General features: G+C 39.7%; 1 protein-coding gene and 1 long non-coding RNA gene across 4 annotated transcripts in view; both read left to right on the top strand.

Moving 5' to 3' along the window:
* Positions 1-2,024: 2,024 nt before the first annotated feature.
* Positions 2,025-12,476, top strand: p2rx7 (purinergic receptor P2X, ligand-gated ion channel, 7). Of its 2 annotated transcripts, XM_082553538.1 has the most exons (13): positions 2,027-2,950; positions 3,532-3,679; positions 3,778-3,849; positions 3,999-4,071; positions 4,991-5,087; positions 5,618-5,698; positions 6,286-6,421; positions 6,935-7,071; positions 7,255-7,345; positions 9,822-9,887; positions 10,675-10,779; positions 10,879-10,986; positions 11,762-12,476. In XM_082553538.1, the coding sequence occupies exons 1-13, from the start codon at positions 2,829-2,831 to the stop codon at positions 12,266-12,268; spliced, it is 1,743 nt and encodes a 580-aa protein (XP_082409664.1). In that variant the 5' UTR covers positions 2,027-2,828; the 3' UTR covers positions 12,269-12,476. The 2 variants fall into 2 exon arrangements, with proteins under 2 accessions (XP_082409665.1, XP_082409664.1); XM_082553539.1 differs by lacking the exon at positions 10,879-10,986 and having other exon boundaries at positions 2,025-2,950.
* Positions 12,477-23,822: 11,346 nt separating this feature from the next.
* Positions 23,823-25,339, top strand: part of LOC309718390 — a 69,526-nt gene continuing 68,009 nt past the window's right edge. For both annotated transcript variants that reach the window (XR_014279956.1, XR_014279957.1), the window contains exon 1: positions 23,823-24,043. This is a non-coding gene — a long non-coding RNA (uncharacterized lncRNA). The remainder of the gene's footprint in view (positions 24,044-25,339) is intronic.

Genomic DNA, 25,339 nt, shown 5'->3' on the forward strand with positions numbered 1-25,339 from the left:
CAGACACCATCCTCCAGCAGTGAACGTCTGAAATCAAACATTTGTAGTGAGTTTTTAAGAAAACTGATGCTCACCATAGGAGATCCGCAGCCTTTTAAAAAATACAATAATAACCTAATTTCAGTATCACTTTTTTTTAACTTACAGTTAAAAAATGCTTCACAATTTAGATAAATTCTACACAGTAATAAAAATATCCCAAACTAAATACACTGACACGAGCTTAGGTTCTTGCATATGTTTGTACACCACGCACGTGCATTTTCAAACAAGATGAATGACCAAGAAAAAGCCAAATTATAAAAATTTCTCAACAAACTCAAACGTTGCCCCTGGATTTAAAATAAGAGTCCCTTATAGCATGATTGGAGAGGTTGACAGCTGAGTCTCCATCTCCGTTCATGCACCGAGGGTCTTGATGGAACTCTGTTTGGGACGTCTAAAGCAAAAAGGTTAGATCTAATTTTAAAAGGATGAAAAAATATTGTGTAAGATGTGTAGATTCTAAAAAAATTTCAAATTGAGGGAAAACAGGATTTGAGCTGTAATTCTGATATGAGAGGGGGCATCATGTTTTATTTTTATTTTTTGGAAAATTAGATGTAGGAACTTTGGGCAAAATGGACAAATAAAATGAATTATTGAATCCTGCAGTGAGGGGATGCCATGGCTCTGTGATACTTTTAATACCACTAAGAGAAGAGATGTCAGGATTGGAGCTCTTTGTGTGTCCTCTTCTCTGTATGATTACGAAAGTGCTGCCTTCAGGCTCGCTGTAACCCACACTGTATGATGGGCTTGCACAGGGCTGGGGACATGTAGGGTAGAGCTCAGATGTAGAGAATTTGACTGCAAATCAAGAGATTTTTGGTTCAATTCTGGATGCCACCTTGATCTTATTTATGCTAAAGGCACATTTAATAAATATGATACTGGCTCTATAGTTCCTGCTTTAAACTACTGCATGGAAAGGAAAAGGTCTGACATTTAATGCACTGATAGAAACCCTGACCTGAGTGAAATGTTCTCACTGACATTCCAGCTCTGCACACATGACTGTTTCATTGTTTCCTCATGGGAAAGTCTGTCCCGTCACAACAATCCATTTGTCCTGCTGGGGACAAGAAGCTCTTTATCTGGAAGATAAGCAAACATGGAACAACCAAATTCTTCATTTTGTTGCTGTTTAGTTTTCTCTCTTTGCTGCATGGAAAGAAGTTTCAGTTTGGTATTTTTTAATTTAATACATTTTTAAAAATAATTTTAATAAGCCTGCATGGAGACAGAGAGAGGTAATCCTTCCACAGTGATCTGATTAGAGTCCCCTAAACTCATTCGAGACAACACTGCCATCTAGAGTACAGGAAGGCGTTTATTTAAAAGACGAAGAAAAAAACAGAAGAAAGATTCAAGTCTTGGTACCTTTATTTTTCATGTTTGTGTTACACATTGAACATAAGAGCTTCACACCTTCTTCTTTATTCTTCGTCCTCTCAAAAATCATTTTGATGTCCTCATCTGGAACTTTTCTGACAGTCCTAAAGTGGTTTCTCCCGATCCCCTCTGCATCCTGAACCTCCTTTCATGATTTTGAACTATGAGTTCACAGAACAATCGAATGAGTCTAGAGGTAAATGTATTTTCCTCTACAACTACACAAACACAGTGTCAGCAGTGGCACAGCATTTCCTCTCCTCTGGCTCTGTGTACACAGGCAGGTGGACAAAGGCAAAACGCCAGAAGGAAAAATTCGATTTTTTTTTCTTCTTCTAAAAATCAAGTAAGTTTGTTCACAAGAGAGACGAGAAATAAACACACACACAAAAAGACCTGGTTAATTTTGTGTTTTGAAATTATATATTACTAAAAATATGAACGTATATTTTCCAAAACTGTTGAGAAAATATTCAACAACATGAGCTGCGCGGTGCAGCAGCAATTCACAACTGCAGTGGAATAACAAACATGGAAAAGCTAAAATACTTTTTAATGATTTTTTATTCTTGTGTCACTTTTCATTTTCCATATTTTAAAAACATCCTGTATATGTCCTGTGTGCTACTTCCAGTTATTGAAAACGGCTCAGACTCAACCATCTGTGCACATTGATCTCTAAGCTGCTCGGTGACGGTTGTGAGTTAATAAGTGCGTTGCAGTCTTAGTAAAAGGATAAATGATAAATTCTAACCTCCACACACTCTCGCTTATTATTATTTTATTAAATCAGCGTTCCGGTCCAACCGACCTTTATCATGTACAAAACAAAAACCAAAACAGCAGTTTCAGTAAGATGAATCAAAAATAAATCAACAAAAAGCATAAATATGTATGAACATGCAAACATTTTATAGAATAAACACACCTGAGCTCATAAATTCGCGCTAAAAAGAGTCAAAAGCAGCCTGATATCAGACTTAATGATCCCTCATTACAGGAAACATTTCAACTAAACATCACAAATAAAATCAGCAGAACAGATTAAACAAATTATCTAGGAGGGGAATGAGACTGGGAACCGTAGGAAGCTTTTCCCAGTAAATGAAATTAAGGGCTATCATTAATATTGGAACACTAAATAACGACAGAGAAAACTAATTTGGATGTCTAGGTTACCTTTTACATTTGTTAGACATACAAATCCTGATATCGTGACATGCGCTGCAGTTTAATTCCCTCCGTGAGAGCGCATGGTGCATCTGCAGAAGTGTGGCCATGTGACCATCCACACAGGAAGAGGAGTTGAGAAATGAGTCAGAGATTCCTCCTCCGCACAGAAATCAGACAAAAAGTCCTAAAAATCCAGCCCGGAGCGCCTTTCCATCATCACCATGCCGTGCTGCAGGCTGCGCGCTCTGTGTCAGTATGAAACCAACAAGCTGGTCCGGATCCAGAGCGTCCGGCTCGGCTCACTCAAGTGGAGTCTGAACGGAGCCATTCTGCTCTTCATCTGGTGAGTGGATGTGAAATATCTGAGCCCACGCACGCACGCACAGTGCGGCTCAGCTGACACTTCTCACTTCTGCACTTTCACAAGTCCCGTTAAAGCTCGAAGCGTCTGCAGGGAGAAACAGACACGAGTGATCGTTTATGAATATCTGACTGAGTCTGAACTCCAGTTTGAGATCCTTAAAATTATCTTCAATTAGTGGAGGAACAAATTTAATATCCAGCAAGTTTTTAACTCATTTTGGTTGATTTCCATTTGGAAAAGGAGCATTTCTGTTGCTTCCCACCAAACATCCTAGTAGCATAGCTAGTAGCAGAGACAGCTGCAGGAAAACATGACCTTTCTGTTATTAGACAAGAAGATATCAAAATGGCCTTTGATTAATCACCATAAAAGCTAATTGCAGCTTTTTTTGTGCCTAAAACTGGTTAAGCTACAAAAAGCTGACCGTCAGTGTCCGGTAAATATCTACAACTTGAACGTATTCCTTCAGTTTTGAGTCTTTATCCTCTAAACCAGACAATGTGACTCATAATCCCCAAGCTCTAATCATTTAAAAATTTCATTTATTTCCTATCTTGCAGTATCATGATGTTATGGAACAGGAAGTACCAGGAGTTTGACCTGGTGGTCAGCTCGGTTACCACAAAGGTAAAGGGTGTGGCTCAGGCGCCCCTGCCCGAGGTCGGGAACATGGTCTGGGATGAGGTGGACTACAGCGGGCCTTGGAAGGTGGGAACTTGATCCTCTGGGTGCTGAGCTGTGAAGGTTTTTTTTGTGGTTGTTAAAAAGAAAAATTCCTTTATTTATTTATTTAAAAATCTTTGTAGGGGAAGAACACCTTCTTTGTGGTGACCAACGCAATTGTGACAAAGAATCAGAAGCAGGGGAAATGTGCGCAGGTGCTTTTTCATCATTTATATTTTTTATTATTATCTGTGTTCATCTTGTTTTAATGACATCACATATTGTATTGCTAACAAAGACTACAGTAAATAGAAGATGTTGTTAATAAGAGTAACTCCAATTTTCTGCACTGTCTATTTCTCAGGTTCCTCTCAAAGGCAGATTCTGTCACACTGATAAGGACTGTGAGAAAGGAGCCTGGGACCAGCAGAAACACGGTACAGTGACTTCTTTCAATACACCTTGTTTCATGTCCAGGGCCAACAGACTGCAGGTTTTTTTAGCTGCTAGAAGGGCAGCAAACAAGAAGGGGTCCAGTTCACCTTAAACATGTTTGTTTCTACTTTAAAATTGGGCATTTTAACATGAGAGTCTATGGAGATTCACTCAGTCTTGGAGTCAGCCTCCACCAGTGATATGGGAACTGCAGTTTTTGATCCAACTTTAGTTTTTAATTAGTATTTAATTAGAAATTCAGTAGCAATAAATAAGCTTGAAGCTAAGAATAAAGACATCATTAAGTATTAAAAGATAAACTGACACGTTGTTGGTGTCAGTTTATCCCGCTTTTGTCAGTTTAAATAGATTTTCTGTAAAGATTAGAAATGTAAAACTAACTTCAGGTGGTTCATACACAACAGTAGAGCAGCTAAACCATTTTACTGAAACTGTGAGACAATCGAGAGTAACAAAACATAAAAACACAGCATTAAAAATATTGTATGTTTCATTTTATACTGACCACTCAAAGTGCTTTAGACTACAAAGCACCTTTAACCATGTGTTTATATTATATAATGGTTACTTCCCACATTACAACTCACATCCACGGCCAATTTACAATCACCGGTTAATCTAACATGCATATCTTTGTGTGGGAGGAAGCTGGGAGAAACCCACACAGGCCCAATGTGAAGGGAGAACTCCACACAGAAAGGCCCCACTGTGACGTGACTCTGCTAACCACTGGATCCCTGTGCTGTTCCCAAAATGAGAGTGACGTCCTGTGTCCACAGAAATCAGAGGAATTAATAATTTCTGGTTTGCAGCTCAGATGGTTGTAGTTCTGTGCAGCTCTGAGTTTGCTGTAGGAATCAAACATCCTTTAGGGTTTATACGACTGCTTCCCTTTTGCAGGGATTCAAACGGGATCGTGTGTGAAGTTTGATTTATCGAAGAAAACCTGTGAAGTTTCTGCGTGGTGTCCGATCGAAACCAGATCGACTCCTCCAAGGTAAGAGAAATGTTTTTTTTCTACACAATGTGACATTTCAGAAGTCTTTGAAGTTCACTGACAGCCACATCATGTGAGCTCGATCTAAAAAACATGGGTACAACATCTAGTTAGATGCATGTAGACTGTGCAGTGGTTATACCAACTCAATCGGGAGCAAGAGACACAGCTGTTATTCTTCCATGATTTGTTCCCTTCTTTCCACACCCTCTTTGGCTCTGTTATGATAACAGCTGGAAGACACATCATACAAGTAGTCCTCTGCAAAAGCTTGGACTGTAAAGCAGGAGAAAAACATACTAATACATGCCATCACACCCCCTCCAATAAGTAGAAACCAAGTTTAAACCACCACACAATCTTCGAATACTAGAGTCATACATTTACCACTCATATAAATATTAACATCTATGGATTATACAGAGCAAGAAGCATTTTGAGAAGCTGACAGGACTTCCCAGCAGTTTTTAATTGGCCTAGTTTGCTCTCAAAAGCGTTTTGGCTAATAATCATCGCTTCATGTGACGCAGACCTGCTCTGCTGGCAGCAGCTGAGAACTTCACTGTCCTCATCAAAAACAACATCCGATTCCCAGCTTTCAACTACATCAGGTGAGACTGCTCTGTGCCTGCGGATACAGCAGATTCAGTTTCTCCCCTTCAGCTGCTTCAGTTAAGAAATGCAGAGATTTTGTATTTTTTCAATGAGTTTGTTTTTTCAGGGTTTTTTTTTTTTTTTTTTTTTTTTTTGCATCAGCAGTTTTGGAGTTAGTTTTTAATTCTTGGAACTTGATCATTGTGACAATTTCTTTTTAATGCTAAGGAGATTTTTTTTATTTTATTTTATTTTTATAGTTCATCTTGCAGATCTTTATCTTCAATGAAAACAATGATGTTATATCACTTAAACTGGATCACAGTTGTTTCACTTCAGGTTTACTGTGCTGTTGTGCAGGAGCAAAACTGTTCAGCAGTCCATGCATCTACAAATCTGTTTGCACAAATACATACAGAAACCCCTATGCTCCTGTGTTACCTTTGCTCCTTGTTGCTGGGTTGCTGCAACTGCACATTGTGTTTAATGATGCTAATATTTTGCATTTGGCATAAAAAAAACATTCAGAAAGACCCTCTTCATTACCAGGGAACTGAAACTTCAGATTTTTAAATTAAATATTGAAGTCCTCTTTCTTTTACAGAAGGAACATCCTCCCAGAGATGAACGACGCCTACCTGAGGAACTGCCACCGAGGAAACGACTCCCTGTGCCCCATCTTCAGACTGGGAGACATCGTCCGAGAGGCCGGGGAAAGGTTCTCTGAGATGTCAGTGGAGGTGAGTTAATGTGTTCACGGGTCTCTCAGGTGAAAGCAGAATTCATCCCCAAGTGGTTTGGTACCACAATATTTCTCCATCCTGAGATTTTAACTTTAAAGTCAGTAAAATGGACATCCTTCCTCTTTGTGAGCCATTTCTGTCATCAAATAGAAACGAAAAACCGCTGATGGGCGAAAAAGAAAGAAAGAAAAGGAAGCGTTGCCACAACAAACTGTGTGTGGACATAAAAATAAAGAAATAGTTTAATTTTGTTTTATGTTCTGTTTTCAGGGTGCACTTTGTTTTAATTGCTGCTATTGTCCTGCTTTTTTTTCTTTCTTTCTCAGACATAAGTAGAAATACTCTTATTTGAAGGTTTGAAGTTTAATATGTTGGGAAAAATATACCTTATTACACAAGCACAGTAATCAATAAAAACTCTAAATTCTGAAACATGAACTGATGTAAAAAATCAGTTCTGGGTTTTCCTCTGTAAATGTTGAGCTTTTGTAGTCCCGCTTTTGACCACAGGGAGGCGTCATCGGCATCCTGATCAAATGGGACTGCAACCTCGACAGGCTCATGCAGCGCTGCCTTCCCAGATACTCTTTCAAGCGACTAGATGAAAAAGAGAGCAACAAGACGCTCTATCCAGGCCTCAACTTCAGGTGAGCGCAGGTCAAAGGTCACCTTCATCGTGCTCTGTGTGCAGTGGACAGTCAAGAGTCACCAAAGGAACAATGAAAACAATTAAAGCTATACACAAGCGGTGACAAACCTTCTCTTGCTTTAATATTTACGTCAGCCCTTCAAAGTTATTGTATCTGTCACATCCTGTGTTTTTTCACCAGGTTTGCAAAGTACAACACTGTGAATGGAGTGGAGGAGCGAACACTCTACAAAGCATTTGGGATCAGATTTGATGTCATGGTATTCGGACAGGTGAGGTTTTTATTTCCTTATTGTTTCGTCCCTCTGTTAAAGGGTTAAAGTAAAGCTGACTGCTAATGCAGAACAATTAATTCATCAATGAGTAAGACTGCTGTTCGTTAGAAAATCACAGTATTGAGCCATTGAATCGATCTAACAATGTACTACTGTGGCCCAGAGGAGTAAAAAAATACAATATTAATATAAGACACCACAACAAAACTGAAAATTTCTCTTTTGTTGTCATGTTTTCAGAATAGTTTAATTATTCCCCCCTTGAGATGATTGTTTTGGGAGAAATCAATCTGCTCCTGCTGCTGTTGTTTTTTTGTTTTGTTTTGTTTTTTTGTTGTTGTTTTTTTACTGCATATTAGCATGACTCTCATTAAATGAGCAAGAAACCATAAAAAAAAAACCCCAAACCATGATATCGATCATGGTAATGTCAAAGAACTTCAGATTACAAATCATATTAGAACAAAACACTCACAGTATTCACCTAAAACACTACTACCTGACACCTACAGCCAATTTAGCACCACCAGTTAATCGAGCATGCATGCCTGTGGACTGTGGGAGGAAACCCACGCAGGCACAGGGAGCACACTGTACACACCTCCACACAGAAAGGCCCAAGCCAACCAGGATATTTGAACCAGCAACCTGCTTCCTGCAAGGCAGCGGTTTTAATCACTGCACTGCTATAGTCCTTGCATACTGTAGCCACACTGGCATGCTAATTTGGGAAATGTTTGGTTTAGATCAGCTGATGGGTTCCCAGTGGGAAAAATGTGAGTTTATGATATATTTTCAGTGGCCCTGAGAGGCCAAACGGACTGCAACTTAACAAAACACCAGCAAAAAGAAAAACGCTGTAAAAGTGCACAAAACACAATGGACATAGGGGGGGAAAAAAGGAAAAACGACAATGGATATACAAAAAAAGAAAACAGAAATAGGAAAAAACACAACGGAAGTGTTTCTGGGGAGACTATTACCCGACGGACCAGTTGCAGGAACCCAAAACATGGTAGATGTATTTTATCATGATTCATATAATACTGATGACGGGTTTTTAGGCTAATAGTTAGGCTAACACACTTACCTCTGATCTTTTCTTTCCTCACAAAACCGATAGATCCTCCACTTCTTTTAAGTGTCTCCCAGGGCAATTCTTAGCATATTTTGGTTCCTGCAACTGGTCCGTCGGGTTATTGTCTCCACAGAATCACTTCCCCTGTGCTTTTGGAAATCTGTTTTTCCTTTTCCTATTTCCGTTGTGTTTTGTGTGCTTTTGCAGCGTTTTTCTTTTTGCTGGTGTTTCTTAAGTTGAAGTCCGTTTGGCCTCTCAGGGCCACCGTATATTTTCCTCCTATTTAATAATTTATCAAAAAGCCCTCATTAAGACAAAAGTTCCAGGACTGTGGCTGAAAAGTGAACTTTTCTCAGGAAGGCTCTGAAATGAGTGAAGTGACCCTGAAGTATCTGAGAGCTGATTGTTGGTCAGTGCTTCCTTTATTACCTCTTTTAGCAGTGAATCCACTTAGAAGGCGATAACGGCAATGCACAGCAATGAGGTGCTCCGTTAAACAGTCAACATCACTGACAAATGTAAATGTTAATAGTTAACCTTTCTATTTCATACCAGTCATTTCTGATATGTTCTGAATTCTGAACTTCACACAGCTGTAATAGAACCTGCTTCCTGCCATTTTGTTGCCTTGTGTGAAGAAATTGTGGTCATTTTAGATGTACTTCCAGGAGATCAGATTTTCTGCAAACCATTAGTTCACTGTATAATGTATTACAGTTGGGTCATTTGACCTTGCATGTCAAACAATTTTTGGATTCAAAGAAATCGGTTGCATAAGCCTCCAGTTTTTTAACATGACTTATTTTTTGAAAAACTCTTTCAAACTATTCTCGAAAAACTCATTCATAACCTCTTTTTTTTCTTTTACTTTCTTTGCCATCCCCCCCCCCCCCCCCCTTTGTTTTAATGTAATTATGTATTTACTTCTTCCCTACTCCTGTTATGCAACTTTGACTCCATTTAAAACTGTGCAAATGTCAAGTCAGCTGGAATCTGAATTAAAAAATGCTTAAAATTGGACTGATTGTGTGATGCTGTAGGAAATAATCTAAGTTTAACACTGGAAAATTCAAACTGATGTTGGACAGAGAATCAAAATGTAATCAAATCAGACAAATCAGATTTATATGATTGGTAATATTTTTAGACTCTGTATCTGTGAATTTTGGCTTTTATGTTTAGCGGGCTATGTGCATTTTTTTTTTTTTCAGTTGAAAGAGAAAAAGTTTTGTATCTTGTTAGTGAAATAAAATTACTGACAAGTCATACAAGATGTACTTTATCAGTAACTCAATTTGTGCTTGCCTGTTTGCTCTTGGGGAATTTCTGGCGTCAGTATATCCAAATTTTTGGCGAGAGGAGAATGTAAAGGGGAAAATGTGATTTGTTTTTCAGGCGGGAAAGTTTAGCTTCATTCAACTCATCATCTACATCGGCTCAACGCTGTCCTACTATGCTCTGGTGAGAGACCACACACATGTCCATTCATGCTTTTATCCTCCTTCAGGAGTGAGCACAGTGGGACTCAGTGTTAAAGTCCAGAGTGGGAGTGCAGCGCATGGAAAATATATTCAACTCCTCTGCAGATGCAGGGGAGCAACCATAAATATCAAAGCAAGCTTATTAATGTCATTAAAAAATCGAGAAGTTATCCATGATTTCATAAAATTTACATGATTTTAATCTTCTTATATTGTATTAATTGCTCACAGTAAAAAGTCCAAATAAGTTTCATGTGTAGAGTGTCTTTTAACGTAAGACTTAACATTAGAAACATTTTTGTATGTATACTTTTACCTTAATTATAGTTTTATAACATTTTTACATGATGTTGTCCTTTGAATGTCATAGTTACCTTATTATTTAATACATTTTAAGAACTTATTTAAAAACTTTTGAAATTGTCTTTTGACAGATTTTTAATAAAATTTTACAAAATTTATAAAATTTTCAAAAAGTTAAAAGCTTACCTTTCAAATATCCACAGTAAAAAAAGAAAAAAGAAATTAAGTAATTTTAGTTTTGTTTACATATGGCAAGTGAACCTTTTAATTTGTCAAGAAAAGTTTGGTCATAAATGTGGGTTTTATGTCCAAATTGTAACTTTTTGACTTAATTTTGATTTAAACAACTTGATTGTATTTTGTACATGTCTAATGTAATTTATCGTATTTAGTGTAAAGTTCACGTTTACTGAAGGAAAGTGTCCCTCATCTCTATTTATGTGAAAGTCTGTCTTTCCGTCCAGACAACCATCCTGATCGACTGGTTGATTGTAACCAGCTGTTACTCTGCAGAGGTCGGTCAAAACTACTCTGAAAGGAAAGTGGAATCAATCCAAGATCAAGTGAAGGTGAAGGTGTTTTGATTTGATTTTGTGTTTACTGCAGCTCTGAACCAGTGACAAAGAATGTAATAGATTAATGTTATTTCATGTGACCGTGTGTTGCAGTGCATCCTTTGTGTTTCCTACATTGATGAGAACAACCTTCGACTGGTAAAACGCTCACAAAAGAAAAGTTTACAGGTCATCAAACCGATGTCTGTTCAGCCACGTAAGGTAAACCTACAGAGCACAGAGTGCAGAAATCAAAGTGTAAATGAGGAAAATGTACAAAAAAAGATGCTTGATAGTAGCCTGCACATACAACCCTACAGAAAGAAACGGGAGATGCTAATGGATAATTCAACTGCTTTTAAATACACCATATGAGCAAACCCAGATTATAAATGGCAGCGAGATGAGAATAATATTTGTGCTCACCTGTAGCACATTCTTCACTCACAGCAGGTCTTTTCTACTCCCAAAACACAAAGAGGTCGTAATTCATACCCTACCGCTGAAAATTCTATTGTGAATTGAATTATATCTGATAGACACATGATGTAAATATAAGGAAAGTTTTGAGCATCTTCATCAAAAAGAAGTTCCCTCCATCCGCAGAGATACCCTGACCTCCTCCTTCACCAGTTCTTCTGTTGGGAGACATGTTTGCATGCCAGCTGAGAGACACAATCCCTCTCACGTGTCCTGGGTCGGCCTCGAGTTCTCTCACTTGGACATTCCAAGAATTCCTCTTGTTTGAGGCATCCAGAGTTCTCCATGAATCACTACCTTATTGTGTTTTAGGGGTTTTAGGTGATCCCAGGAACTTGGTACTATCTCCTAAGGCAAATCGGTCCTTTTTGAGGGACCGGAATAAGCACAATTTAAAAAAATAAAACAAAAAAAAATGATGACAAAACCTAATTGTGTGTTTTTTGTGTGTGATGTCATGCAACATTATTTCTTGCTGTAGAGACAGATTTTTAAAATGATGCTCTCATCTCTGCAGGAGGATCCAGGACACTTGAGAGCCATTCTCTGCCTCCTACAGCCAAGTGATGACACCAATGATGATGTTCAGCCTTCCCTTGGCAAGAAAACCGATCCAAATGCCAAACCCCATCGTCCAGCCTGGTGTATGTGTGACTCCTGTGCTCCTTCCTCCCTCCCAGAGGAGTTGTTGTGCTGCAGGCGGACCGAGGGCACCTGCATCACCTCGTCTCCTCTGTTTGGGCAGCTGGTGCTGCGGCGCTCCCTGCTGGAAGCAGTGCTCCTGTACCAGGATCCCCTGTCTCCTTCAGTGAAAAAGCTTCAGACTGCCGCCCTGCGTCACTGTGCCTACAGAGAGTACATCAGCTGGCGGTTTGGGGTCCCACCCAATGACACCCATCCTGCCATTCCTAGCTGCTGCGTGTGGAGAATCAGGAGGGAGTACCCAAGCCCAGATGGACAGTACAGTGGTTTCAGACCTGTAAAGATGACTTCCATGCAAGCCTGTGAAAACGGAGAACTATGAAAGGAGTGTTTTCAATTTACAGAGCAGGGAAGCCCTCACTAACTGACCTACTAACAGTGTTCATGTACTGTCTGCCTTACAAAGCAAAACAAAAATGCAACAACTTTACTCATTTGTCCGGAAAATGAAACTTAATCAGTTTGTCAGCTTGTGTTCGGTGAAGGAAAACTTCACTAAGTCAATAAATTACTGCATTTTCTCAAATCTGTCAAGTCGTTTGGCTGCTTGGCTGCCATTTTTCTTACATTCTCTCTCTTTATGCTGCTTTTTGCCTTTATAGGGCAGGAATAACTCTAATCGGGCTCAGACAAAGATTTTCTCCTGCCAGGAATGTGTTCACATTCATCAAATTATATGGAAAGATGGAGAGTTTTGTTCCAGGATGGGAGAGAAACAGCCCTGAGTAGATTTGACATATTTTTCCTATCTCCGCTAAGGTTCACTAACTGCAGTAAGGTGGGGAGCCTGAGTGTGTATTTTCATTTGTACACAGATGAGACTAAAAACAACAGCTGGTTTTTTGGGTTAAAGGAAAGTCATCGTGTTATTGGGGTTTATGTTTTTCAGTATTGCCATTTCACTCTGTACTCCTGATTTCATTCTGCATGTAAAGAAACTGTCTACTGCACAGAGGGTACATTTTTATATAACTGACCAGTTTAACTTTTATCAAGCTTACTGACAGGTGCGCCCATATAGGCAGTCTGCTGGGCTTCACTAAGCAAATTCATGTCACAAAAATGGAACACTTGACTATTTTTGTGTTGTTGGTGCCTTTTTATATGATTTGGACTGGACTGGTTCTTTTGGACTGGACTTTTCTTCCCTACTGGAGCATTTAAAGTGTTTTAAACAACATTCCTCATTCACACCCATTCACACAAGCATGCTTTTCTACATCTACAGGGAGTGCAGAATTATTAGGCAAGTTGTATTTTTGAGGAATAATTTTATTATTGAAGAACAACCATGTTCTCAATGAACCCAAAAAACTCATTAATATCAAAGCTGAATGTTTGTGGAAGTAGTTTTTAGTTTGTTTTTAGTTTTAGCTATTTTAGGGGGATATCTGTGTGTGCAGGTGACTATTACTGTGCATAATTATTAGGCAACTTAACAAAAAACAAATATATACCCATTTCAATCATTAATTTTTACCAGTGAAACCAATATAACATCTCCACATTCACAAATATACATTTCTGACATTCAAAAACAAAACAAAAACAAATCAGCGACCAATATAGCCACCTTTCTTTGCAAGGACACTCAAAAGCCTGCCATCCATGGATTCTGTCAGTGTTTTGATCTGTTCACCATCAACATTGCGTGCAGCAGCAACCACAGCCTCCCAGACACTGTTCAGAGAGGTGTACTGTTTTCCCTCCTTGTAAATCTCACATTTGATGATGGACCACAGGTTCTCAATGGGGTTCAGATCAGGTGAACAAGGAGGCCATGTCATTAGTTTTTCTTCTTTTATACCCTTTCTTGCCAGCCACGCTGTGGAGTACTTGGACGCGTGTGATGGAGCATTGTCCTGCATGAAAATCATGTTTTTCTTGAAGGATGCAGACTTCTTCCTGTACCACTGCTTGAAGAAGGTGTCTTCCAGAAACTGGCAGTAGGACTGGGAGTTGAGCTTGACTCCATCCTCAACCCGAAAAGGCCCCACAAGCTCATCTTTGATGATACCAGCACAAACCAGTACTCCACCTCCACCTTACTGGCGTCTGAGTCGGACTGGAGCTCTCTGCCCATTACCAATCCAGCCACGGGCCCATCCATCTGGCCCATCAAGACTCACTCTCATTTCATCAGTCCATAAAACCTTAGAAAAACCAGTCTTGAGATATTTCTTGGCCCAGTCTTGACGTTTCAGCTTGTGTGTCTTGTTCAGTGGTGGTCGTCTTTCAGCCTTTCTTACCTTGGCCATGTCTCTGAGTATTGCACACCTTGTGCTTTTGGGCACTCCAGTGATGTTGCAGCTCTGAAATATGGCCAAACTGGTGGCAAGTGGCATCTTGGCAGCTGCACGCTTGACTTTTCTCAGTTCATGGGCAGTTATTTTGCGCCTTGGTTTTTCCACACGCTTCTTGCGACCCTGTTGACTATTTTGAATGAAACGCTTGATTGTTCGATGATCACGCTTCAGAAGCTTTGCAATTTTGAGACTGCTGCATCCCTCTGCAAGATATCTCACTATTTTTGACTTTTCTGAGCCTGTCAAGTCCTTCTTTTGACCCATTTTGCCAAAGGAAAGGAAGTTGCCTAATAATTATGCACACCTGATATAGGGTGTTGATGTCATTAGACCACACCCCTTCTCATTACAGAGATGCACATCACCTAATATGCTTAATTGGTAGTAGGATTTCGAGCCTATACAGCTTGGAGTAAGACAACATGCATGAAGAGGATGATGTGGACAAAATACTCATTTGCCTAATAATTCTGCACTCCCTGTAGGTACTTGATGCCATACTAGTCAGATAGTGATGGATTTGAACTGGTGATTCTTGTTGAATGTGTTGAATGGGTAATTATCGTGGCTTGTGGTTAACTGTACTAACAGCATGTCTAAGGGGTCTGTGCTCCAGTTTTGCTGACTGAAAGTGCTTTTTATTATCTTAAACGTGGCATTATTCTGCTACCAAATCTGCTAGTTTCAGGACTTTGGGGACTCCAGCTTTTTCACATCTTCTTCACCCTTTTTTAATGTGTATGTGTCTATGTGGGGTTTTTTTTGGTTTTTTTTTTTTTAATACACCATCTTGATAATTAAGTTTTGACAGCAACACATCTTATCCTTATCTATCTAAGGTCAGTGAATGCTGTACACGAAAGTTTACACATCTGGCACTTCTTAACCAAAGCTGGACCCTTTAAAATGTTACAATGTAGTCCATTTGGATGCCACTGGTCTCTTAAAAGATTAAAAAGCATGGTAGCAGCTATTGAGCCTTCAGGGTGATGTCACAACGCTCACATCCATCTTTAATATGCGGTATGACCGTTACAAAGAGATTTTGTACTGCTGCTTTTATGTTGATTAAAATATCTGGCATTTTCTTTTTGATAGTGCAGTCACTGTTGCATGTTATGCTTGCTATGTCCTTCTAAGCCCTCACATTCATGGGCCCTGTACATAAAGAGTGAATTGTTGTTTATACTAATAGATTGTGACATATTGATTGATTGATTGATTGGTAATTTATTTCAACATGTGAACAATATACAAGTACATTTAGAAAAGAAATGAGAGAAAAAAAAATATACTATACAAATTACATACAAAAAAACATTCTGATTAATTTACATGTTGAAAGGGAGTGGGAAGAAGTATATTGAACTTTGAGGTTCAATCTGCTGATTCTTTTCACATCTGAAGGGAGTCAAACTGTCTCTTTCCTGTATTCACGCCTTTAATGAGGTGCTAAGTGAATCAGCTGCTGGCTGTGTATTTGCTGTAAAGTGGTTTCAGTCCTGTCGCCTAATCTCAGCCAACAAATGAGCTTTTTATCCCCCAAACTGTTAAATTTCAGTACCAAGACATTAGTTTAGACTCACTCATCTGATTTTAGATTCTAGAAAAAAGAATAAAGCTATTTCTTTAAACCTTTGCTGTTTTATCTTTGATCGCTATCTTTTGCGTCTTCCCTTGTTCAACCTGTTTATTTGTTTTGAATAGATGATAAATGGGAAGAGCTGTTTGGTGTGAAAACTGTGTTGAAATCAGCAGTTTTGCAGAACACACAAGAGTTGGAGCAGCTGCTCTGGCTTGGGAAAGAGAAAACACCTCTAACAGTCCAAAATAAGTACATACATCTTCACATAAAGATAAGACGCTTCATTTGTTATACAGTGACACGGTTTCGGGGTGATAGCAGAAGGTGGTCATACATCAGCCGTAATCCCGCTTTATGAGTAATGACACGCCATAATTTTACAGAGCCACATCTGAATGTGTTGATAGTGGTGAGGGCACTTTAATGTTTATATTATACATTTCTAATAAAACAGAAGATCTCACTGAACTGTTTTTTTTTCATGTAAGTTTTTAGTCTATTCTTCTATTTAATTTTCATCCATCCATCCATCCATCCATCTTCATCCGCTTTATCTGAGGCCGGGTCGCGGGGGCAGCAGCCTAAGCAAAGAGGCCCAGACCTCCCTCTCCCCAGCCACCTCCTCCAGCTTATCCGGGGGAACACCAAGGCGTTCCCAGGCCAGCCGAGAGATATAATCTCTCCAGCGTGTCCTGGGTCTGCCCCGGGGCCTCCTCCCGGTGGGACATGCCTGGAACACCTCACCCAGGAGGCGCCCAGGGGGCATCCTTGTCAGATGCCCGAACCACCTCAGCTGGCTCCTTTCGATGTGGAGCAGCAGCTGCTCTACTCTGAGCCCCTCCCGGATGGCCGAACTTCTCACCCTATCTCTAAGGGAGAGGCCAGCCACCCTTCGGAGGAAGCTCATTTCTGCTGCTTGTATCCGCAATCTCGTTCTTTCGGTCACTACCCACAGCTCGTGGCCATAGGTGAGGGTAGGGACGTAGATCGACCGGTAAATTGAGAGCTTCGCTTTTACACTCAGCTCCCTCTTCACCACGACGGACCGGTGCAGCGTCTGCATTACTGCAGCTGCAGCCCCAATCCGTCTGTCGATCTCCGGCTCCCTTCTCCCATCACTCACAAACAAGACCCCGAGATACTTGAACTCCTCCACTTGGGGCAGGAACTCATCCCCGACCCGGAGTGGGCACTCCACCCTTTTCCGGCTGAGAACCATGGCCTCAGATTTGGAGGTGCTGATCCTCATTCCCGCTGCTTCACACTCGGCTGCGAACCGTTCCAGTGCGAGCTGGAGGCCCTCACCCGATGGAGCCAACAGAACCACATCATCCGCAAAAATCAGAGATGAGATTCTGAGGCCACCAAAGCGAAAGCCCTCCGCCACTTGGCTGCGCCTAGAAATCCTGTCCATATAAATTATGAACAGAACCGGAGACAAAGGGCAGCCCTGGCGGAGCCCATCACCCACCGGGAACGAGTCTGACTTATTGCCGGCAATGCGAACCAAGCTCTTGCAACGGTTGTATAGGGATCAAATGGCCCGTAGCAATGGGCCAGACACCCCATACTCCCGCAACACCTCCCACAGGACACCCCGAGGGACACGGTCGAATGCCTTCTCCAAGTCCACAAAACACATGTAGACTGGTTGGGCAAACTCCCATGCACCCTCAAGTATCCTCGAGAGGATAAAGAGCTGGTCCAGTGTTCTGCGACCAGGACGAAAACCGCATTGTTCCTCCTGTATCCGAGGTTCGACTAGCGGACGAACTCTCCTTTCCAGCACCCTGGCATAGACTTTCCCAGGGAGGCTGAGGAGTGTGATCCCCCTGTAGTTGGAACACACCCTCCGGTCCCCTTTCTTAAAGATGGGGACCACCACCCCGGTCTGCCAGTCCACAGGTACTGCCCCTGATCTCCACGCAACATTGCAGAGGCGTGTCAACCAGGACAGCCCTACAACGTCCAGAGCCTTCAGGAACTCGGGGCGGACCTCATCAACACCAGGGGCTCTGCCACCAAGGAGCTGTTTAACTGCCTCAGTGACCTCGCCCCCGGAAATTGGCGGGTCATTCCCCTCATCCCCAGACTCTGCTTCCTCCTCGGAAGACATGTCAGTGGGATTAAGGAGGTCCTCGAAGTATTCCTTCCACCGCCTGACAATTTTCTCAGTCGACGTCAGCAGCGCTCCGCCAGCACTATTCACAGTGCAGGTAGAGCACCGCTTTCCCCTCCTGAGACGTCTGACGGTTTGCCAGAATCTCTTCGAGGCAGTCTGAAAGTCTTTTTCCATGGCCTCTCCGAACTCTTCCCACACCCGAGTTTTTGCTTCAGCCACTGCCCGAGCCGCATTCCGCTTGGCCTGTCGATACCTGTCGGCTGCCTATTTAATTTTCATAATCAGCCAATTAGAAATGGCACAGGCACGGCAACAAGTTTCAGTTCTTTCAGATGCATGGTATATTTTGGTTCTTCATTTAGGTGCTGCCTTTGACAACCAGTGCCTGCAGAACAATGTAAGGAAAGACTGTAAAGTCCTAGAGATGTCACTTATCTGCAGTTCAGGATCTATTAGAAAATCGTGGCACAAAAAGAGACCAGTTGTCTTTAGTTTCAGCCCTTTCTGTTGGAGTCCCCAAATCTGTGGCTCAAAGGAACTCAGCATATGACATGCTACAAAACTTTGCTGCACTTTAAAAATGTTTTAGGAGGGAAGGTTTATGAAAGGAGAAAAAGAAAGAAACTTGTTTAACTTCCTCCCATATTCACCATGGGTCACTGCAGCAGTGTGATTCACAAGATTTGATAGATTTGTCTTTTTTTGTTGTTTGTTTTTTACACCCAACAATGCCCTTCTGGACATAACCCTACCAGGGATAGATCTCTCCATCTGGGCTCAAACTGGGAAGCTTATTGGGTAAACCAATACACTATGGAGCCATGTTAGTGTGAGATTGTAGCTTCAGCAGAAAAAGCAAGGAGAGAGAGGGAGAGAAAATGGTTTAAACCAACCATAAAATGTGCTGTCTTATACAGGTTTCAGCAGGTATGTTAATAAACCAAACTAATAAAACTGAGTGTAAAACAGGACTGCAGTCAAAACTGCAAAAAGCAGTGTAAGCAAAAGGCTGCTGGCAATGCAGAAGAAACCCAGCTGCTCTGCCTGCACCTATTTATATGAATACAGTTGAGCCTCTTCAGCCCTGGGACTCCAAGGAGAGTGCAATTGTGATTTTAGAAACAGAAAAGAACAATTGGATGGTATTTGTTCCTGTGCATTGAAGACAAGCCTTCCTAACATGGACAAATACAGCTGGTATGAACAAATGCTGCCTTGACAGTTTTTTAGAAAGATGCAAACCAGCAGAAAAGTGAAAATTTCAAATGCAAACCATTCTCTGGGGCTTGTCCTCTGAAACAAGTCCAACATATCCAGGAAATATGTTCCCTATCTGGCTTCACCCACCCCTAACATCATCAGTCATGATTACTGGTTGCAAGAAGCTGACGATGAATCAACTCTTTGTTTTTTCATTGACTATGAGCTGACATAGGTGCCCTACTTAAGGACTACATCTCCATGTATCTCATAGAAACGCTAAATATATCTATAAATAAAATGTATTGGAGGGAAAAACTGGAAGGAATAATTTTTCCCCTAAGAATCTAAACCAAAGGATTTAGATGGTCTCTTGAAATTAAATCTTCTTTTATTGTCTGTGCATTGACATCAGAGGGATCTTCTAGGAATGACGACACTTGAACCACTTTTATCCAGATAATTTATTGGTCAGTGGGTGGTGGTTTTGCACATGTCTCATATCTCTAAGACAACCTGCCTGCTGCTCAGGCTCACTGGCTGTTGTCTCTATAAACATTGTGCCCAGCATGGACACGGTAAAGTCTGAAACAACAACTACATATGAATCCTCCCTGACAAAATGGCCTTATATCACACCCTGAGATGTGCAACAGTGATGGAAAAATCATTGATTATCCAGCTTGTTTTTATCCAGAAAATGAGCAGTGAGGGTCCTTGACAATCTGATAATAAGTTAAGTTGGTATGTGCTAACATTTGGGATCTCAATGCCACGTCTTCATTTCTAATTTCATCAAATTTGTACTAATAGTATTTTTTCTTAACCGCCGTAGCATAAAACACCCAGTCTGACTGCAAGTAGCTCAAAAAGCAATGGTAAAAGTTATGAATAGGATCAGATCTGCAGCTGGCTGTTGGATGATGGCTTTTGTTGAAGCTCCAGCTTTGATTTTTCCTCCCATATTTTTTTTGCAAAAATCCACTTTAGTTTTAAAATATAGCTCTGCCGTCATCTTTTACACAACCCTAACTTCCTCTGTCCGATCCAGGACAATAATAGCTGGAGTAATATTAGCTGTTTGTACCGCTGCCATTCTTCAGGTGGCTTATTTGACATATACAAGCACTTTCAGTCCTTCACTCTCCAGAGTCTGGCTCCAGACCTTGACCATTGTTTTTATAAATGGCCTTTTTGAACTGAATAAGGACTCTTTGTTAAACAGGCCCTGGCCTGAAATAGCCTCCATGACTGGTCTCAGTAGCAGATATCCCTTTTTCCTCCCATTACTCATCCACTGACCCCCTACTTTTGTTTGCTCTAGCCTCAGGAGGATGCAGGAGCCAAAGGTGGCTAATCTGTTAGCATGTGTCTTTTTAACTTTATTTTGAAACAGGCCTGGAAAGAGGAATCACTCTTTGGTTTCAAGATAATTAGATTAACCTATATTCCTCCTGAAGAAATATATTTTAAGAATGTGCGTTTCCATTACGTCCACATCAGGCAGTGTGTTTACTAACAGCCTGTAGAGCTAAATATAAATAATTATTTACTCTTTTCTAATTATGCTAATAGTGTTAATATGCAGATTGTGGGTGGAGGCATGTGGAGTGTATGTGGGTGGATTTAAGGCCATTTTGGAAGGATTCTCTGATTCACAGTGTGGGCAGCTGGACGGATGAATGGATGTATTTACAAATGGATGGACGATGGACAAAGCACAGTTAACCGTGTAAATGGATGAACATTAAAAGCGTGCATTGTCTCTGCTGGACTGGACACATTTATGGGGGCTTAAAAGACTTCAAATATACCTATCCTGTTCATTTACAGCTTCTCATTTACAATCTTGGACTCTGCTAGACTAGCTTTGTATGATTAACTGCATAAACTAATTTCTTTCTTTTTCTTATTGAATCAAACTGTTTTAGCTCCGCCCACATCACTTTTAAGCCAGTTTTCTTCTGACTGGCTGTCAATCACAAAGACAGTGGGCCTGTATTCATGTACCAAACTAAGAGTAAAAAAAAGTAGAATTTTCAGTGTGATATTCTCATTATATCGATAATACATGGATGGTATCTGCAGTTCTCTTGTTTGTTGTCCATGCTCTTCTTTCATACAGCACGTGATGATCGGTATAATTCAGACATCTAGAAAGAAATTTGTCGATTGAATAAAGTCTCTGCTAAGTTAGCGAATGCTTTCTTTGCAATTGCAATCTAAATCTTCATTTTGTGCAATGATCTTCTATCTCTACTCACAGTAGTTCCGATATATTTAAACTCACTGACTTGTTATAAGGTGAAATTCTTCAGTCAAATGTTACATACTGGATTATCTGTCTCTATAGAAATTGGAAAGGCTGTATTATCCTTGGGAAAATACAGTAATGATTTCCAGCTGCCCTGTGCTGTGATTTTTTTTTTTTTTAAAGAGTGTACCCACATCTGGATGTAGTTAATATTATGTCCATCGTAGGTTATACTGAGCCCCTGACAGTCTGTGAGCCATGTTTGGCCCCTAAGAGGTCAGGATATAGAGATGATTGACATGAAAATTAAAAATGAACAAACACGTGTTACACTTATGTCAAAAGATTAATCTTTATTTGTTGTTTTGATACAAAAACATATATAAAAACATGCATATTAAAAAGCTAGCTCCAGCCTTTCTGTGTGGAGTTTGAATGGATTCCCATGCCTGCCTTGGTTCACCTCAGGTCCTCCAGCTCACAGGAACAGGTCTGAGGCAGATTCAAAGCCTGCAGCGCCTCATCACAGCAACCTAAATTTCAAAGGTTTGATGTTGCTTCAGGTTCGGGTCATTATTGTAAAGCACTAATGCTGCATTTTATGATTCTTCAGTTATTTGTTTGTTTCAGGCTCATCATCCTTTCTATCCCAGTCTGGCATGTCCTCACGATCCCCTCAGGTTCATATCAAATTAAATTAAACCATTAAATGTAACTCTGCTAATAAAATTAATGGCCAAATACCGGTAACAAGCTGATTTACTTTCATCAGCAATTTGTCCGCCAATAAAATCACACGTGGTCAGCTATATAGTACTGGACTCATATTCCAAAGCCAACACACATTTAAACCTTAAAGCATTATATCAGTGTCCTGGGGAGAATCATTTGTTAAAAATGTTGTTTTTACTCCATTTATTATGAATGTAAAAAAGTAAATTTTGGGTGAAACTGGAGATGCCCCTGTGGAGTTTCTGCAAAAAAACGTTATGACTCAGACTAATTTATCAGTACTCTAAAATAACATATATCAGCTGGATTTAATACATTTGAATGAATAACTAGGACATAAAACATGATGATGAACTATAACGTAAAGGTCCAGTAAGTGTGAACTATTGCTCCTTTGTAGCTTTGCTTACTCAGAGTAAAAACCTCAGAGTTTACCTGAGATTTAACTCTGGGGTTTTTTTTTTTTTATAAAGGTGGCCTAACATGATCCAGAGAAGGTTAGGTCGAGATAAGAGTTCAAGAGGTGAAAAACCAGCACCTGACCAGTCAGTTCTCTGGATAATAGCCTCATCATTCTTGGAAGATCCTGATTTTGTTCATGGAGTAAGATGGTCTTTAGGTTTTTAGAAACAATAAGAATAAGAAAAACAGATTCTCAGTAGTTATATAACAGCATATTCATAAGAACAAAAATGTCTTGTTGACTTTATATAAAAAGAAGTCAAAGGTAAATATTTAATGCAACATTTTATTAGTGACCTGTGGGACCCAAATATTAAAATGTAACCTGTGAGAAAATGATCACATTCAGTCTAAACATCATTTCTTTTTTCCTCCTGCACTCAAACATCCACATGCTTTTTTTTTGTACAATGTGATTTTACATTAAAACCTCCTTTTTTAGGTTTGTGTTTAATGTTTTATATAAACTATCATTGTATTTTCAGCCTGACTTAAACAGTCAGCCAAGTGAAGGGCTCAAGGTTGCAGGAAATACAATTTTTCTATTATTCTCCTTCTACTTTCTGTGATATACAAACTATTGTAATGGTGGATGCTCATATGAAACATGCCAACATTTAAAATGACAAAGTCAGTGTTTGTACAGGTAATCTAATGTGAACCAAAAGCTCTAAACACTCAGAAAATTGGTTTAAAGAAAGAAGGAAAGGCTAAAACTAAGTGGACGAAGGTTCATTGAAGGATTACTCTGATCTGTGGATGTAATGTAAAGATGCTAAATGTATTTATGCAATTTAAAAAATTCCTTTAATATACGTAGACTTTTAAAATTATGTACGCCTTCATTCTTCGACTAATAACACTTTTCAAAAAAAATACTACCTAATTTTCCATCACACCTTTAAAAACACAAAAATAAACAAAAAATTGATGAAATTATAAAATATTAATCTCTATTGTGTTGCTTAACTACCCTAGTAGTCAAACTGAAATGATTAGGTGATTAACCACTTTGATAACTCACAGCTATTTGATTTTTAATGCAAAAAAAGTAAGAAAAGAAAAGAAAAGAAAAGGGAAAAAAAATCCACTTTTTCGTATGTAACTTTAGATAAACGGCTTTTATGTTATTTTTCTACTTCAAGTATTTTTGGCTTGTTTCAACTTTTGTGGGAGTATTTCCTGCCAAAGGTTAAAGTTCATATAGGGGCCAGCGTCTATGACGCAGGTGTCACGCGGGATTTCATTAAATACGGATGGACCTTTAACTGAATCCATTACAGTGAATAAGCAAAACAAATAACAGGAAATGAATATCAGAAAAACACGAAGAGGAATGTTTGCTAACAAGCTAAAGAGGCTACAAGCTCTTGAATGACCTCACAAAGTGGCTTTTATGTCCGGATTTAAGTCGCAGTAATGTCGCAGTATTAAAGGTAAGTTTATACGGTGAGATTTTCATGTTTTAAATTTTTATTATTGCTGTATTGCTGCATGGGCCACAGAATCCTGCTAATTAGACCCTGTCGCCTCTGTGCTCATGCTTTTTGTTGTTGTCTTTGTTTCCTTTCTGAGTGAGAGTGGTAAGTTGTTTCCAAATATTATTGTGTCTCCATTACTATTATTTGACAATCCCTCTCTTTTCTAATTGGCTAATGCTTGGGGGGCAGCGATATAGCCTCATAATTATGACATGATATTTCAAGAACATTTGCAATTTCTGTTCCAGCAAACTTGAAGAATGAAGTTTAAAATAACTCATTTACACTTTAGTTTAACAACAGCGAAAGTAGCTAAAACTTGTAACTCATCAGATGCCTGCGTTATATATTTGCGCTATATATTCACACAATAACACTGAGAAATATTTTATATCTAGGATATTATAACTAGCTGCTAAAGCACTGCTTTTCCATGATGAAACCACATCAGTCATTTCCATGATGAATCAGCATGGCTGGGTCTTACCACTATCACTTCCTTCATAACCAGGCTGTACTTGACACTATGTTCTTGCCTCAAGTGGTGAAACAACCTTGTTGTTTCCACTTTTAGCAGGAACAGTTTTTTGAAGTAGTTCATTTTCAGATGCTAAGTCTGTATCAGAAAAGACGCGTGACTCTGGCTTTCAGACATGCCTGGGTTTGTCTCATGCACGCACTAGAGAATACAAATTCATGGTGTTTGTATGATGTGAATGAATGTAGACTGTTTATGAGAGGGAAAGTGAGCTTTTAAAAAAAAAAAAGATCTTTACTTACTCCAAGAAAGTACCGGTCTTCTCAAACAACAAACTATGACTCATGAGCTAGAAGCCCCTACTGAGTGAGAAGAAAAGGGTTTTGATTATGTTACATACAATCTATTTCTAGTAAAACAGAAATTAACTTTGATTAAATCAGTGAAAATCATGTGTCTACGTTACATAAATTAATATTTAACAGTTACGGTTGCACTTAGTAACCTTCCTGTTAAACAGGAATGTAAGTAGAATAAAACCAATTGAGTCGAGTCCCCACGAGTTGTGCTTAGACTCATTCAGGCAATGATTTGTTAGAGAATTCCTTGCTCAAAAAACATAAAAACACAATTGAAAGGTAAGGCTCAGTGACAATAAACTGAAGTTAGTGAAGGTGAGTCCTAGCATACAGCTAGCAGCTACAGCTGTGTAAGCAGCCATGTCACTAACTTTAAGATTCACCGAAGTTCACATTTCATGTTTGAAGAAAAGC

Source organism: Aulonocara stuartgranti (assembly GCF_965226115.1).
Source record: "Aulonocara stuartgranti genome assembly, chromosome: 12".
Classification (NCBI taxonomy): Eukaryota; Metazoa; Chordata; class Actinopteri; order Cichliformes; family Cichlidae; genus Aulonocara; species Aulonocara stuartgranti.

Bases quoted from the DNA above. Each gene is read 5' to 3' on its own strand.
- p2rx7 (XM_082553538.1), top strand. From the start codon at position 2,829: ATGCCGTGCTGCAGGCTGCGCGCTCTGTGTCAGTATGAAACCAACAAG. The intron at 6,422-6,934 runs GTGAGTTAATGT...TTTTGACCACAG, and splicing joins TCTCTGAGATGTCAGTGGAG to GGAGGCGTCATCGGCATCCT. The intron at 9,888-10,674 runs GTGAGAGACCAC...CTTTCCGTCCAG, and splicing joins CGCTGTCCTACTATGCTCTG to ACAACCATCCTGATCGACTG.